Below are 15,541 nucleotides of genomic sequence, written 5' to 3'. Positions count from 1 at the left end.
TATTACCCTAGGAGTTGAAATCATAATTTTGTTATCAGGTAAAAGGTTGAATGTTTTATACTTGCAATTGAATTAAGAACTGAAAACATTAAATATATTCATTGGGAGATATTTATTTTATTTCCTCTGCATGATAAATAATTTGTAATACTCTACAAGCTTCGATCAGTCCTACCTAAATTTTTCATATCCCATACAAGATACGGAATACACGAAATATTTGCTTACATTTATTTTCATACCCCCTCCCCTTCTGGTGGCACTAGTAGCGCTGCGTTGCGATACTTTTTCGAAACTATTTGAAATTTTTGAATCATTTGAAGTTTTTAAGTAGTATAATCAGATAGATCTATCCGTTGAATAATTAATTTTGCGGCTTTAAAACAAGGTTAAGCCCTAGTTATACATTTAAGCGTTCAGTTTTGTTGTAATGATTAATGTGTGTTGTTATGCTGACAAAATGAAACTTGTAGCTTGTTCACTTTGGTGAAGTATTGTTACTTTTGCCGTACAGGCCGTGATTGATGCGTGTGTTTGTGTTATATTATCTTAAAGTTTTTTTTATTACTAAAAAATCAATTTGACTCTGGCTAAATGTCTTTACACTGCGATCCTAAAGAAGTTCTCTTTCACCTGAGGCTTCTCGGTTATGAAAACGTATCAGAGATGCAGCTGAAGGAGTTTATCCGAGGTATGGATTTAATTTCTTTCATTCTGATATGGGCAATCGTAATTTGTAGTGTTTTCAATATACTTTCTCCACAGATTTGAAGAAATTGATAAAGTATGACTTAAAGAGAAGCTGTAAACGAAAAGAAGAGAACAATGTGAAATGTGTCGACAGTCCTTATGATAGCTCTTATTGCAGTAGTTCAATTGATGTACGTCTGTATGAAGATTCTGCATCAAGGTACGAGTCTTGAAAGTATCTATGTTATTTAAGATATCTATTTGGCTGAAATCAGTTTAATAATGAGTTTTTCTCAAATAGTTCTGGAGGTTCCGATGCATCGAGTAATGAGTCCACGTCCTCGTTTACCTCAGATTCCGTTGATATTCCTTGCTACTCTAAGAAGACAGAAAAATCCGCTGTGAAACACGAGAAATTTCCTAACTCGAGATATCATGAGGATAAAAAACCGAAATCTTGTAAGTTTTTTCACTTCACTTTTTATTTTGTGGGTATCCGCGCCTTGAGTTGACTTGAAGTAGTTCTGTGCTGTTAAACCATCATGTCCAAATTACTTACGTCCCATAGGTCCCAAATATCTTGGAGTCACAATACGATTAGTGCATCTCATGAGGAAGTGCCTTCTCTTATAGAACAATTTGTGTAGCCACTTTCACTTGAGATCAAGTATCTACTGTGAATCGGATAATGAATAATTTTTAATGGCACTGTGTTGTGAAATATGTAGGTTATCATAAAATGTGATATGTGTGGGATATCGCATCAAACAAGGGAAATCAATTAGTAATGAGGTGAAATGGGATGCAAATTCAGATGCTTGTAATGGTCGGTGGCCGAGTCATCCAAGCAATTTAATAGTCTTAGTTGAAGAAACAAGAAGTTTCTGTTCATATTATTTTAATTTTTCAATAAATTTCTTAAATAACAATATCATTCACTGCATGCTCACCTTTCATTTGTACTTTTTAAATATTCCATTGCCCTCTATTCATCATCATTCAGCTTTTGGAAAATTTTGTTTTTAAGGAATATGTGGCACCAATCCTTTCATTTCGATTAACCAGCAAGATCTGGTGGCTTTTCCTTGTTATCAATTTACAGTTTGGTAACCTGCTAGTAGTTTTTACTTCTCACATAGCACAAAATGTCTTCTAGGTGTCTTCAAAATATCTAGTACATCTTCAGCTAATATCTAGAAAATATCTTGAAATATCTTTAGGATGTCAAGATATGTAGAAAAGAAAATACTCAAATGGCCGTATAATTCTCCCACTACTCGTCCACCTTGCAAGTGAAAATTGTCACTGTGTTGGTGTGCGGGAAGGGGATGAAATTCACCGCAGGGGCCAAACACCAGCCTCTCAACCGGAAAGCCCAAAACACACACACATTCACTCACTACAAACATACACAACAAGATCCTTTGTGGGGGCCATAGAGACATCCACTAAGGATTCTCGCTCCACAAAAAAAACCAGGAATCTTCACAGGATGGGCCTGCTAGGGATAGCCAGTGATTTGCGGAAACACACACTCAATAAGCAGTCACTCACACATTCACTCACCTACAGATGGCTACAATCTTTCAAAAAAATTTGCTCCAAAGAATTTGCGTCGTCGAGGATCAGCAAGGGGACGAGGAACCACATGTATACGTATTTCAGCTACAAAGTAGCCTTCATTAGTGTACTGACGGAAAAACCAAATGCACTTACAACGCGAGGCTGAAAGTGGAAGGAATGGGAGAACAACCTGAACATAAAAAGGATAGAGAATGAAGATGAAGGATGAAGTTGAACATGAAGGGGCCAATGAGGGAGGATTAAAACAGTATTGGGTGTTAAAACATAAGATGGGAACGGAGGAGGGGGGGGGTTAAGGCGAGGAAGAGGGTAGGGAGGGATGGGGTAAGAGTGCGGGACGGGGGGGGGGGGGAGAGAGGAGACTTGAGATTTCAGGGAATGGTAAACATTCAAATTTAAAATTTAACTGTTGAAAATGTCATGTTCGGAGATGGAAAAAAGGGAACTGTGAGGGATAGGTCCATGATCGCTATTAACAAGTTTATTCTTGTTCTTTGTATAGAAAGAGACTTTCATAGGCATCTAGCAAGTGTTTAGGTGTTATTTTGAGTAATTTAAGATGGCTTTCTGATGTTTCATGTCCAGTATCGATTAAATGCTGAGCCATGCTAGATTTTTCTGGTCTGTTGTATCTGAAATGGGCCATGTGCTCTTTGAACCTGGTCTTAATATTTCTACTGTCCAATGTAAAGACTATCACAAGATGAACAAGCAATTTGATAAATTCTGGATTTGTTATATGTGTCAATTTTGTCTTTAGTATTCCCCAGTAGATGTTTGAGTTTGTTGTTGTGGCCACGTTGAAAGCTATGTGAATTCACTTTAGGATAGGGACATATTTAATGTTTCAGTGATGAGTTCAGTGATAATTATAAGAGTAAATAGAAAGTTGGAAGCGCAAATATGGTATTACTAAATCACAGAGAATGTTGCCCTTGGGTATGCTCTCAATATCAATTTGATAAAAAGTTCACATTTTACTCTAAGGGGAAAATATAATTAGACTGAAACTATGTTTCCATTACATATTGGTGTAACTTAATGTCACGAAGTACTATTTTACGTATCTAAATATTTTAAAAACACCTTTAGACTGATTTTAAAGGTGTGGACTTCATCCGTCGTTGAAAAGGATATACATATGTAGTATTAAGCATCAGAATGTGAAATATATATACATAATATAGATTTGAAGGCCAAATACTATAAGAACTTTAGAAACTGGACCTTTTGCTTTGGTACAACTATATTACTGTAAAAAAATGCCATATGTTTAATTATGTTCAGAGATTACCATGTTATTAAGAGGTTGATGATCATTTAAATATTCCTATTGCAGTTATCAAGTCCTGGAAACTTAATCAGCCACCTGCTGATATTAAATGCGACCCAGTTTCTCTTTATCACTGGTATCAAGAGTACTGGAATAAACAGAAAGTTCCTGGTGAAGATCCTCATAAAAAACTGCGATGGGCTGTCCGTGAAAAAATGCTTGGTGATGATCCTCATCCTCGTGTTAGTATTTTTTCATTGTTATTGCAATTAATTTTAATTTTTGATCACAATTAATGTTTGCTGAGATTTCCTCCATTCTTTATGGCATATTTTGTTATTTTTTATTACCGTTTGAATGATAATGGAGCAAGTAACTGATGTTATTATATAATCATACCTTGTGGTTATTTCTTAAGAAAACCACTATTGATGTGGGTATTTTTATGGTTAATATTTATTTCCTAGTTCTTACCATTAGCTGATGGTAACCTACTTTGAGCTAGCTGGATTACTATTCAAATTTCACTCTTAAACCATGTATTTACGGCAGTGAAGCTCTCGCTCCTTGCAGTCCAATTATCTCGCCTTAGTAGTAAACCAGGTGACTGAAAACCACTATTCACCATGAAGTCAAACCATTGTTTTCTAATGGAAATTGAATACTGTTAATATGGTTTTTTTCTTGCATATATTTAATATTTAGTTAATACAATCCGCATTTTGGGGCCTTGGATATTGAATATTTTACACAAACTATTGCCCCTTAAATGCCATTAATTGATGCCTGTCCCGAAGTGCGGTGCAAAATTAAAGAAATAACCACTATTATTTTGAAGTCATGACAGTTACACATAAGAAGTTGTGGTATGTCTACTCTATTTGAAATCTATGCTATAGAGCATTCCACATTTAGTTGACAGTATGGACTCTTATGGAGAATCGTTTCCCATGTTAATCTCCATAAGGCCTGAAGCGCGGTGTTGTCAAGAAGAGCACGAAAATTAATGTTGCGTTATGCACTGATTAAAAATTGCATTCTAATGTAGAAAGAGATGCTGCATTCATTGGTGCCAATAGTTTTTCGATAAAAATTATAACAAAAGCTATAAAAAACATTTCCTTAAATTTCCGTCAGAAACGTGTATTTTTTTACTTTATCTTCTTCTCGCAATTTCTGCCTGACCGTTGTCTGTATTGAATTGAATCTTCTGCAAAAATTTCTTCACACTATTTTCTCCTTGAAGATCTTCACCAATTGACAAATATTGAGTTAAAATGTTGTTATGCCGACGTAACACCCCCTAGGACAAGAAAATTTTGATTTTTGCAAGGTAAAAAGTATTTGCTTACTAACTTACGTTTCTTACATCGTAGGTCCCTATATGCTGCGTATCAAATGTGAAGGAAACTACAAGGTTACTTTTGGTGAAAAAATCATTAACTTACATCAATTCTGAAGCGAGTTACACGGTTTTGATCTTAAGAAAAAAGATTAAGGTGCCGCTGGGCCGGGCTTCTTGGTTTTTCTTGTGCGCAGAGGGAAAATTCTCGGGCGGAAAAGGAGTTTGTTGTCAATGCATACTATGAAATGTATCTATCTATTCGTTTGATATCCTAAACAGAGAATACTCATACGTCGTAACAGCAGTGTTTTTATCTGAATACATTGATACACGAAAGTAAGCAAGCGGCTTGGAAATAAGACGCTTTCGCCTTGGGTGTTTAGGTCCCATCGCGGAAACCAAGAAAAAGAATATCTCATAATCTGTGCAGAACACTATCCCATCCAGTGTACGCCTTTTACAAAAGGGGGCTTGGGTTTTTTTTCTGAGTTCCTTTCATAGTGTACCATAAAACCTGCACCAAAAGCGACCCTAGCCGAAGGGGCCGTGGGAAGAATTTACGAAGGCGTTCAGTTTGTCATTGCATTTTTTTGGAGTGAACAAGTGTTGTGTGGTCTGCTGAATTTGAGAATTGTGAAGTGTGTTTTACAATTATCTTTGCTGTAACACGCCCAATCGATATGTCCGATACAAAGAAGAGGAGAAAAGGAGAGAAGCTCATAAGCCGCGAAAGACAGTTGGTGCTCAAAGTCTTCTCGTACTTAAGGAAATCTCTCAGCATTAGTGAGGCCTACCGAGAAGCTTCGAAGGCTACTGGGTGCTAGGAGTTCACTATTTACAGAGTGAGAAAGGAAAGCTCCCGTGGTCCATTGGTAACTCCTTCAAAAACTAAAGAAATTAGACAGCCTTACAAAAATTCGAGAGCAGTGATTTTCGACGGTTTGGTGAGATCGGGAATTAGAAGGAAGGTACATGAATACTTCGTGAAAAATATTCCTCCGACTTTAAAATCCATCTTATACTCGGTAAATATGGATAGTATTCTCCAAGATTACAAAAGGACAACACTATATCGTCTTCTTTTAGACATAGGCTTCGTGTACGCAGGGGGAAAAGAACCATCCTTATCGAAAGGGATGATATTCGTTAATCGTCGATTATTCGTTGGTGGCACAATTAATTATTTAAGGCAGCTAAAAAAATATGGTCGCGAACACAGGACGAATGTATTCACAGGCGAAAGTTGGATTAATATTGGACAAATAGTGAACATTAGTTTGCGAAACAAACAATTAGAAAATCCGCGTCAAGCTTTCCTTGCTGGACTAAATACTGGGCTTGGCCCCCACTTCTCGAGGAGGACGATTTGCAATTATACACACAGGAACGGAAAATGGGTTCATAAAAGGAGCATCGCATGTGTTTCTGTACAAAAAGAACTCAATGGATGAGCATGAAGAAGTGGGTGGCGAGTGTTACGAGAGATGGTTTGAGCACTCACTTCTTGCAAACTTACCCGAAGGATCAATTATAGTGGTAGATAATGCCTCTTATTACTCAAGGAAATTGGAATCCTTGCCTACTACAAGGTGGAGGAAAGAGAAAATTAAGGAAATTAGCTTTGAAGATGTCAGCTTGAAAAGAGATCTTTAATTTACAATAAACCAAGTAAGGGAAATTTTTGAAAAATTAAAGATTGATGGTGTCTTATACAACATCGCCTTTCATGTAAAACTAGCCAGAGCCAAAAAATATTACATAATATGGAAGGAATAGAAATTTTGTCTCATTCAGGAGTGGCGATATTTTTATTATCCTTCAATTTATTGTTATTTTTTACATTACAGATTATTCATTATTCAGCTCGTGCATTGAATAAGTACGTACATAAAATAAAAAAAGACTTTTCCTATTATATTTCAGCAAAGGTATTGTAATTTACGCTAAAAAATTCATTAATTTACGCCGTCTTTCGTGCGATCCCTAACTCCTTTTTGAACTAAACCATTTTGGCGCTCAATTTTGTGTGGTTGCATACGCTGTTAGGATGCCTGCCGGCGGAGTGGAAGCTTGGCAACACTGTTATCCATAAGGCCCATACTGTCAACTAAATGTGGAACGCTCTATACCATTGTAAATCCTGCACTGCCCTAATTTTGCATTGGTTCCCTTGGGAAATATCTATCATGGGAATTTAATTCTGGCTTCTAAACTCGCCTAATTATGTATGTAATTTATTTAAAAAGTCTATGTACTATTTAAGCATGTTTTTTATGTGCAATGTTCATTGTGTTGTGTCAAGAAAAGTAATTTCCAAAAATCATTGAATAGAGATCACGAATTCAAAATTCATGTTTCCCTCACTTTCTCGTAATTCTCATTTTTTTAAACATAGGGGTGCTTAAGTAATTCTGGTATTACTAATTACTTAAATATATTTGTATTATTATGAACATGGAACTAAAATATGATGCATATCTTAGTATTGAATTCAACTATTAATTTATCTATGCTTGATCTTTTTCAGCCTTTTTCCCAAGCGTCTGGGCGTAGCTCTAGGAATTGTAGGAAGTGATTTGTGGAAAAAATTCACATTCCTTTGAGGATTGAAAATGTGTATGAATATGCAAATTGTGATTGCCTGAATGTATTGAGTGGTGTACTCAGTGTCCATTTTATGTTTAGATTGTATGTCATACTTTTGTAAATATATGACACCTTAGTATATCAATTGAAATGTTATAAGAACAGTGCCAAATTTTGTTTGAATGTTCTAAGTGACAGGCTGTTTGTAAATGAAAAAATATATATTTTTCTCTTTTTTATGTGTATAAATATATTTTCCTAGACATGGTATTGGGGTGTATTTTTTTCTTCTTTCAATTTATTTTCCAATGTCAGTGATCATGAATGACCCAATACTAATACACTGTTTGGCAATGGGCTTGCCCAGGATCAACTAAAGTTTCTATGGTTTATTATAAAAAATGTAATTGCACTTTCCCACAGTTATTTTCCTGTGTATGTATAATGCATTTTGGTTCACAGAGCCATCATCTGATGCAAGAAATCACAGTTAATGAGAAAATCACATTTGTAAGTTTGAGGAAGATGTTGTGGAGGATTTGACTAGTTTGAGGAAGGGGTGGGAAACACCGAGAAAGCAGACATTGAAAAAGATACAGAAAAATCAAGGGTAGAAGGACTAATTGTAGATGTAGAAGAACAACACCAGGGAAACTGGAAGGCCAATGGGGAAGGATGGGTGAGGAGAATGTGCAAGGTTAAAGAAAGGCATGCATATCATTAGAATGAGAGGTTAGAGTATGTAGCTAGGCAAGGGGGTGTTAGGGGGAGTGCCCAAAAGGGTTACGATGATTTATGACGCGCCTGATCATACCCGCGCAACACTGTTCATTAATGTAATAATGGTCTAAAGATAGTATTCAATTTGGAAACTAATTTATAAGATTGTTAGCCTAAGCAAGAAACCGCAGGGTGAATGCTTTCACACCAATTATCTGGTTTTTCAGCAAAATACAGTATGTATTAAGATTTCTATCCATTTGTTACGTAACCTTAAACACCTCTTGTTGCCTCCCAACTCAAAATTAGTTTATTTTGATGTGAGGAATCCAATTACTTCTGTGCCTGTGCAAAAATCCTTTTCACTTGCTAAAGGTATACTGAGAGATTTCAACATAGGTGCTGTGGTGGCTGATGAACTTCATCTTCACATGGAACTGTCTGCTAACAAAAACTTTTTTGTTCCACAAAACATTTATTACCAAACAGAGGGCCTTGCCATTGGATTCCCCCCCTTGCCGGTATTAACTGAAACATTTATGGACAATTTAGAAATATGACTTCGAATATCCCCTCTTATCTGACATAGCCTAGCGTTGATGTTGGTGACATCATCTGCTGCTGGACTGGAAGTTTCATACACTAAGATTACAATGTTTTAAATGCTCAAAACTATGTAGTTCACAGTAAAAATGGAATTCAAAAAGCAGTTAATCAAAATGAGAAAATTAACCGAAAACTATTTCGCAGCTTTCCTGCCTCACTACTACCACAGAAAAATCTTTAAAATGGTGTCCATTTACTGCTTAGGTGCAGGTGATATTTCAAATAAAATTGCTTGCAAATTTCCCAAAGATAAATTTTTCAATCTACAACCCTGGTACACTTAATAAAGTCCGTGTCTTAATAAATACAAAGTAGAAGCCCTCCATTAATGTGGATTATGTATATAAAGTAAATTGTGTGGGTGCCTAATTTCCCCTAAATGCGACTACGGAAGAGCTTAGTGTGAAAATTCAGACATTTCTTGCAAGTTAATTCATGTGTTTCCTCTTCCCTCCACCTAATTAAACTCAATGAAGATTTAACCCTTTTATGGCCACTGGGCCGATATATCGGCCCTCGCTGGTTGAGTGAAAACTGCCAGGGGCCGATTTATCGGCCTGAATTATTTCTTTTTTTTTCGTGATTGTGGCCTTTTCAACGGCTGTAATTTATGTAAACCCCCATAATCTATCTATGGTTACAAGAAAATATATACCTTAAGAATTGGGAAAAAAACCTAGACGTATTAAATAAAATTTAGTAACTGAAAAATTTTAAAATCTGAAATGTAGCTAATTATCTGGAAAATAGCCTTGGCAGTCTTCGTACATCCCACCTGAAACGGGCTGGCAGTAAAAGGTTAACCTCTGACTGCAAGGATAATTGCTCGGAGCAGTCTTTTCAGACCTTATCATTCTATGCTAGAGCAGGAGCTCAAATATTACATGAAATTAATGGGGGAGGCTGATACTAGCGGCGAACTGATATTTCCAAATAACAGCTCTAGTTGGCCACTGGTGTGTTATTATATGATTCAAAAGCCCCAGCATAGCACTAGCACCAATTTCCATTCAGGCTGAGCAACGAGAAACGCTACGTAGCGGTCCGCTCCCGCGGTGAGCGAGGCTTCTAAGCTCTCACTCCCTCAGAATGCCCCCAGTTACCTGCAGAACAATGCAACATAGCCAGATAGTGGGTTAACAGTCATAGAGCTTATTGTAATCTATATGTTAATACCAGTATAATTTCGAAGTACGCGGTTATCGCGCGTTATTCATTTATCAGACGCACAGCGGTTTCCGATGGCTATTCAACACCATAGAATAATTTATCAATTATATTTATCGCTTCCCCAAAGTGCAGTGCGATAGATACTAACAGTACTAACCTCATATTCTAAGACCGTGGTACTAACTCTATGGTACTAACGAAAAATATCAGTTGAAAGACGATTTGCGCGTTTTAAATGACGTTTTATGAAACAGTGGTACAACCGGTATTCGCGCTATGTAAACGGGAAGTTATGATCGTACCATTATGGTGTAAACGGGAAAGTATAAGTGTCACCATGGTTGACACCTTTGTAGTGTAAAGGATTGGCATAAGACCGTGCTCAGATCCTTACTCTGAGGCTCTATACAAATTGCGCAGATGCGATGGCACGGGAAATTGTCTTCGAAAGGCTTCGACGACATTACAAAAGAGGCATTAAACAATAATTCCCTTCATTAAAACCCAACCCAACAGATGGGTTTTCAAACAAATAAATTAAATGCTACTAACAGAAACTGATTCTTTAAATTGAAATAGTGTATCAAAACACTTCTTTCTTTTCACATAATTATATTTTCCATGAAACACAAATTCGTATCGTGTTAGATTTAAACCCTAATTAGGTCACATGTATGCCCACGAAGAGTAGCTATTCGTTGAGGCTTTCGAGAGGCCGGCAGAAAACTATTCCAAGAAGAATAAATTCACTACATCTTCAAAATAATATCACTTCTGTGATATTAGCATGCATTACATTGTTAAGTCTGCCATTTAAGGTACATCGAAACTCTCAACATTTATACGATACAAGTTCATAGAAGCAAATTAAAGGAAAAATACTGGACAAAGAGTGTTTGGATGTAGTTCACACACATAGTCCGTGAAGCTGTCATGAAAATGAATTCCTTCAAAAGGAGAGTCATTCAAACAAAATTATCAAATATCCTAGTCACTGTGTGTATATATTACAAGCATAAAATATTCATCATTTTCACATAGATGCCATCCATGTTCCAGGCCGCAAGCGAGTAGGTGTGCAAGAGATACACCGAAGTAGTGATGGGTCGATCATGAACGATTCGATCAAAAAGATTGAATCACTAGGTGAATCAAATGACTCATGATTCATTTCGTTAAACAAGTCGATCTTCAATCATCAATCACTCCGACTTCCTGTTTCATATCAATCATCTCGGTTTCCGGTTTGATTCAAAATTTGGAACGACCGATGCTTAATCTCTTTTCCTCAGGGCAGAAATAGTTATGATAATATTAAATACTATGTTATGAAGAACTGAATACTTGTGTAATCTTTTTCTTAAATGTTTTCCAGCAGTAATTAGTATTAATAACACCAATACACGTTAAAGGAAAATATTAAGATGACTCCTGTAGGAGAATACGTTAAGAAGTAGAAGTTAAAGCTGGTTATATTTTATTGTGCCGTTCATAATATTAACCTGCAGATCAGATTCATGCATAGTGTGTGGTGTATTTTGTGTTATATTTTGATCAACTATAGTTAGAAATTATTTTATTAGTGTTAAGAAACTGTGGCAGTTTCGCCTTCCCAAATATTTTCATGACACTGCTTCCTTCATTTTTGCAATCTAATTTACTCATCTAGGAATTCACAATTAAAATAGTAAATGAAATGATAATATAGATAGCAATCAGCGTTACCAATGCTCTTCGCAGATGAGGCAGTATTTATTCGATTATTCAAAGTGATTTATTACATCCATTGATTGAGTCTTTTCGATCTTGATTCCTTTTGAGTCTTTTCGATCATGATTCCTTTTGAGTCTTTTCAATCATGACTCCTTTGAGTCTTTTCGATCATAGTGATTGAATCTTGATTAGAGTCTTTTCGATCATAGTGATTGAATCTTGATTAGAGTCTTTTCAATCAAAGTGATTAAATCAATTGATTGAATCACTTATGTGACTCGAGTCAAAATGATTGAATCACTAAAATGATAGACTTTGCCCATCACTACAAGAGATACACCGAAGCTCCTAAAGAGCAGCGAAGTTAATGCGCGCATGTGCTGCCACTTGACGAGAATAATGTGACTTATTCGTACGGGTGCTGCCATCTATTATTCAAAATCAACACTGGAAAAAGGAAAATTGTCTTCCAAGGGACTCGACGTCATTGCAAGAGACACATTAAAATTGAATTTGCCTTTATTACAACCCAACCCAACCCAACCCAACCCAACCCAACCCAACCCAACCCAACCCAACCCAACCCAACCCAACCCAACCCAACCCAACCCAACCCAACCCAACCCAACCCAACCCAACCCAACCCAACCCAACCCAAACCCAACCCCAACCCCAACCCCAACCCAACCCCAACCCAACCCCAACCCCAACCCCAACCCCAACCCAACCCCAACCCCAACCCCAACCCCAAACCTAACCCAACCCCAACCCAACCCCAACCCAACCCAACCCAACCCAACCCAACCCAACCCAACCCCTTACCGACCATATGAAAACCGAGCAATCCGCCGTTAGTGGATAGCGCCCCTTTGGCAACGTTGTAAACTGAAAACAAATGAGGTTTGTAATGCCCGCTTTTATGTCCCCTCGCGCCACCCCCGGCGACATTAGGTATTAAAAACAAATGAGTACTGAAACTCATCTTAACCCCTGGCGGCGACTTTTTAAACTTAAACGACAAATGAAATATGAGAATCGTTTTTATTGCGCTTTAAGTGAAAAATATATTTACGACATCCAAGTACGTAACGAAGCGAATGCTATATTCCAAAGGACGTGGATACGTAGAACCGTCGTGGAACTGAGACAGTTAACACTCATCTATCAATTTTGATTTATTAAATGCGTTTAATGATAATAAATTCTGCAGAATCTTTCGACGGCTTCTTTTTTATCAATTTTTTTTTATTTTTGAAGTATGTATCATTTCTTCAAATTTTTTTTTGAAATTACTGGCAGTATTTAAAATTACGGTATTTTTTGTAGATTAAGCAGTAGAAATACTTCCATTAAATAGACATTCTTATGCATCTGGTAGATATTTAATGATACTTGCCATTCCATGTAAGATTCTTCCATGGCCACTCCAAGAAACGAGTTCCAGCCGACAGAAATTCCTAGGTGGGTTTCAAATCTTTTCTTTCATTTTGAACTCCGCTATTAATCCGGGATATCCTAGTAAATTGGTAATTTTACAAAGAGATTTCATGTGAGCATCGATCGGTGGACGAATTAGTGTTGGTTTCTCGAAGAAATTCTTCGCGCGAGTGTATTTGGAGGTTGATTTTAATATTGTTTGTGTTATTGCTTCAATAATTAATAGTTTTAATTATTTCTCAATAAATTCTTACCACAGACTTATATGCTTTTTACATTCTCGCTCACCAACGCTAATGCAGTACACGGCGCATATCCTGGTTTGTTGTTACGAAAAGAACTTGATTTTTCGAGGGTATTAAATGAATTATTTTTGTACTTATAGTATATTGTGGAAGAATGTGGAACACTATGGATGAATAAATGACTACTTAGAAGGAAGAAAAACATGACCCGTGACTGGGTTAGCATTTTACATTGACGCTTGTTAATCTACCTACACAGCACAATAGGTAACTCGCGTATATAATGTATTTACCAAGGAAATTGATGTGTACTATACGTAATGTATTTTTTAACGTATTATTGCTGTATTACAGCGTTGTTATATGTAGGGATTTTCATTATGTATATTGGTGTATCCATACCGGTATAATGCATAAACCTGTGAGTTAATATTAGCGACCAAAAATATTCATGTAACATGTAGGAGAGTATAATACTGCCGAGGAAGATTATATTTGTGGATTAATATTCACTTTAAAAACTAATAATTGCCTATTTGCGCATTATCGGTTTTAATGAGTCAACTCATAAGATCATCATTGAGCGAAGTAGTGATATCCTTGAAACTACTACGTTGTGTACGAGTGAAGTTCGTTAAGTTTCACGAATTTTTAGGGATTTATGTGGTGTTAGTTGTTGAAAAGGATAGTGAATTTTCCTTTTTTCTTGAATTTCATTCGCTGGGCTTAAGAGACATGTGTTTGTGAGGTATTTTTGTGAAAAACGCCTTTAACGTGTTCAGTGCCGGTGTGCGTAGAAAACTCCAGGAGTGGACCCAAAGTTAAAGTTTTCAGCTTTCCAAAATATCTTGAGTTGGAGATCAAGTGGATTCGGCCGATCAGAAGAGACAATTCCACCTCCACGAAAAACAGTAAGGTATGTACTTACCCTTTCAAGCTGTAATTATTTGGATGTAACCTCTATACTATCTGATCACCGTGCTCTTCTTTTCTCGCTTGGGTCCTTGAACAAAACCTCTTACAAAATCCCTCATCTTATCCATGAGAGAACTCTTGATGATGAATCAATCATTAACCTTGTAAATTCAATAGCTCTTGAAACCTGGGATGATATTTATGAAGCAGGACATGCAAAAGACAAATTTAAAAAATTCATTGATACCTTCACCATGTATTTTAATGCAGCTTTCCCCAAGAAATACCTTAGATGTAGACCGAAAGACTCCAAAAGAAAGCTCTACTCCCATGACCTAGTAGTTGAGAGTCGACGCCTACGAGAGCTTCATCAGGAAGCTAAATATGTTGATAATTGCCTAATGGCCTCTTACAAACAATCTCTTAAGGTCTTTAAAGAGCGAGTGAGGACACACCGCAAAATCAACAACGAGATGTACATCACTTCCTCTACCAATCCCATTAAATCAGGATGGGATGTTATTAAGTGCAACACCAAATCAGGTCAACATAATGCTATGCATGATAATTTCAATGGTACCCTAACTACCCACACAGCACATCGTTGCCAGAGGACGTCCGCTGCGCGTCCGTCGCGTCCTCTCAGTGTCCGCGGATTTTCAGGACAGCCAGAGGACATCCGCCGGCTGTCCTGGCCATCCGTCCGCACACTGTCCTATCTTGGATGTCCAGCGGACGTCCAGCTAGTGTCCCATTATGCAGGGTTTCGGAGTTTTGGTTTCCTCACTCACCTCCTCAAGGAGGAACTCCGAGAGAAAGTCTCGAGATCCTCCTCCGAGTAGGGAGTGTAGGAGAAGGGAGAAAGAAAAAAACTCTCTCTCGTTTCTGAAGCCAGAATACTTCCTCCCGATCGAGGAAGAGGAAATTTTTCGTGGAGGAAGAGTTATTTTGAGGATTATTTTAGGTAACCAAGTGTAATCCTCTTGTTGGAGTGTGGACTCTGGGAGGAAATTATAAACTATTTAACGAAAAAAAAATTTGACATTTTTACCGCTTCTATAGTTTAAGAACAACAAATGTACGCTATTTTTAAGTTTTACATTGTTTATAACAATTAATTAAGTTTAAACAAAGTTAGCAACAATTTAAGTAACATTTACGAGCGTTAAAAATTTCTACATGCCTTACGGGTTAAACAACAACAATTGAACGAACTTATGACTCTCTACATTATTTATAACAATTTTTAAAGTTTTA

General features: G+C 36.9%; 1 protein-coding gene across 1 annotated transcript; it reads left to right on the top strand.

Moving 5' to 3' along the window:
• Positions 1–277: 277 nt before the first annotated feature.
• On the top strand, positions 278–7,748 carry LOC124157809. The gene is made up of 5 exons (XM_046532837.1): positions 278–691; positions 766–910; positions 992–1,149; positions 3,614–3,789; positions 7,420–7,748. The coding sequence occupies exons 1-5, from the start codon at positions 595–597 to the stop codon at positions 7,465–7,467; spliced, it is 624 nt and encodes a 207-aa protein (XP_046388793.1). The 5' UTR covers positions 278–594; the 3' UTR covers positions 7,468–7,748.
• The last annotated feature ends 7,793 nt before the right edge of the window (positions 7,749–15,541 follow it).

This window comes from Ischnura elegans, chromosome 4 (genome assembly GCF_921293095.1).
Source record: "Ischnura elegans chromosome 4, ioIscEleg1.1, whole genome shotgun sequence".
Taxonomy (NCBI): Eukaryota; Metazoa; Arthropoda; class Insecta; order Odonata; family Coenagrionidae; genus Ischnura; species Ischnura elegans.
The sequence above is the reverse complement of the archived record's forward strand: the minus strand, read 5'-3'. Positions and strand labels throughout refer to the sequence as shown.

Coding starts and splice junctions, on each gene's coding strand:
- LOC124157809 (XM_046532837.1), top strand. CDS start 595: ATGTCTTTACACTGCGATCCTAAAGAAGTTCTCTTTCACCTGAGGCTT. Junction 911..991: donor TATGAAGATTCTGCATCAAG/GTACGAGTCTTG, acceptor TTTCTCAAATAG/TTCTGGAGGTTCCGATGCAT. Junction 1,150..3,613: donor GGATAAAAAACCGAAATCTT/GTAAGTTTTTTC, acceptor TTCCTATTGCAG/TTATCAAGTCCTGGAAACTT.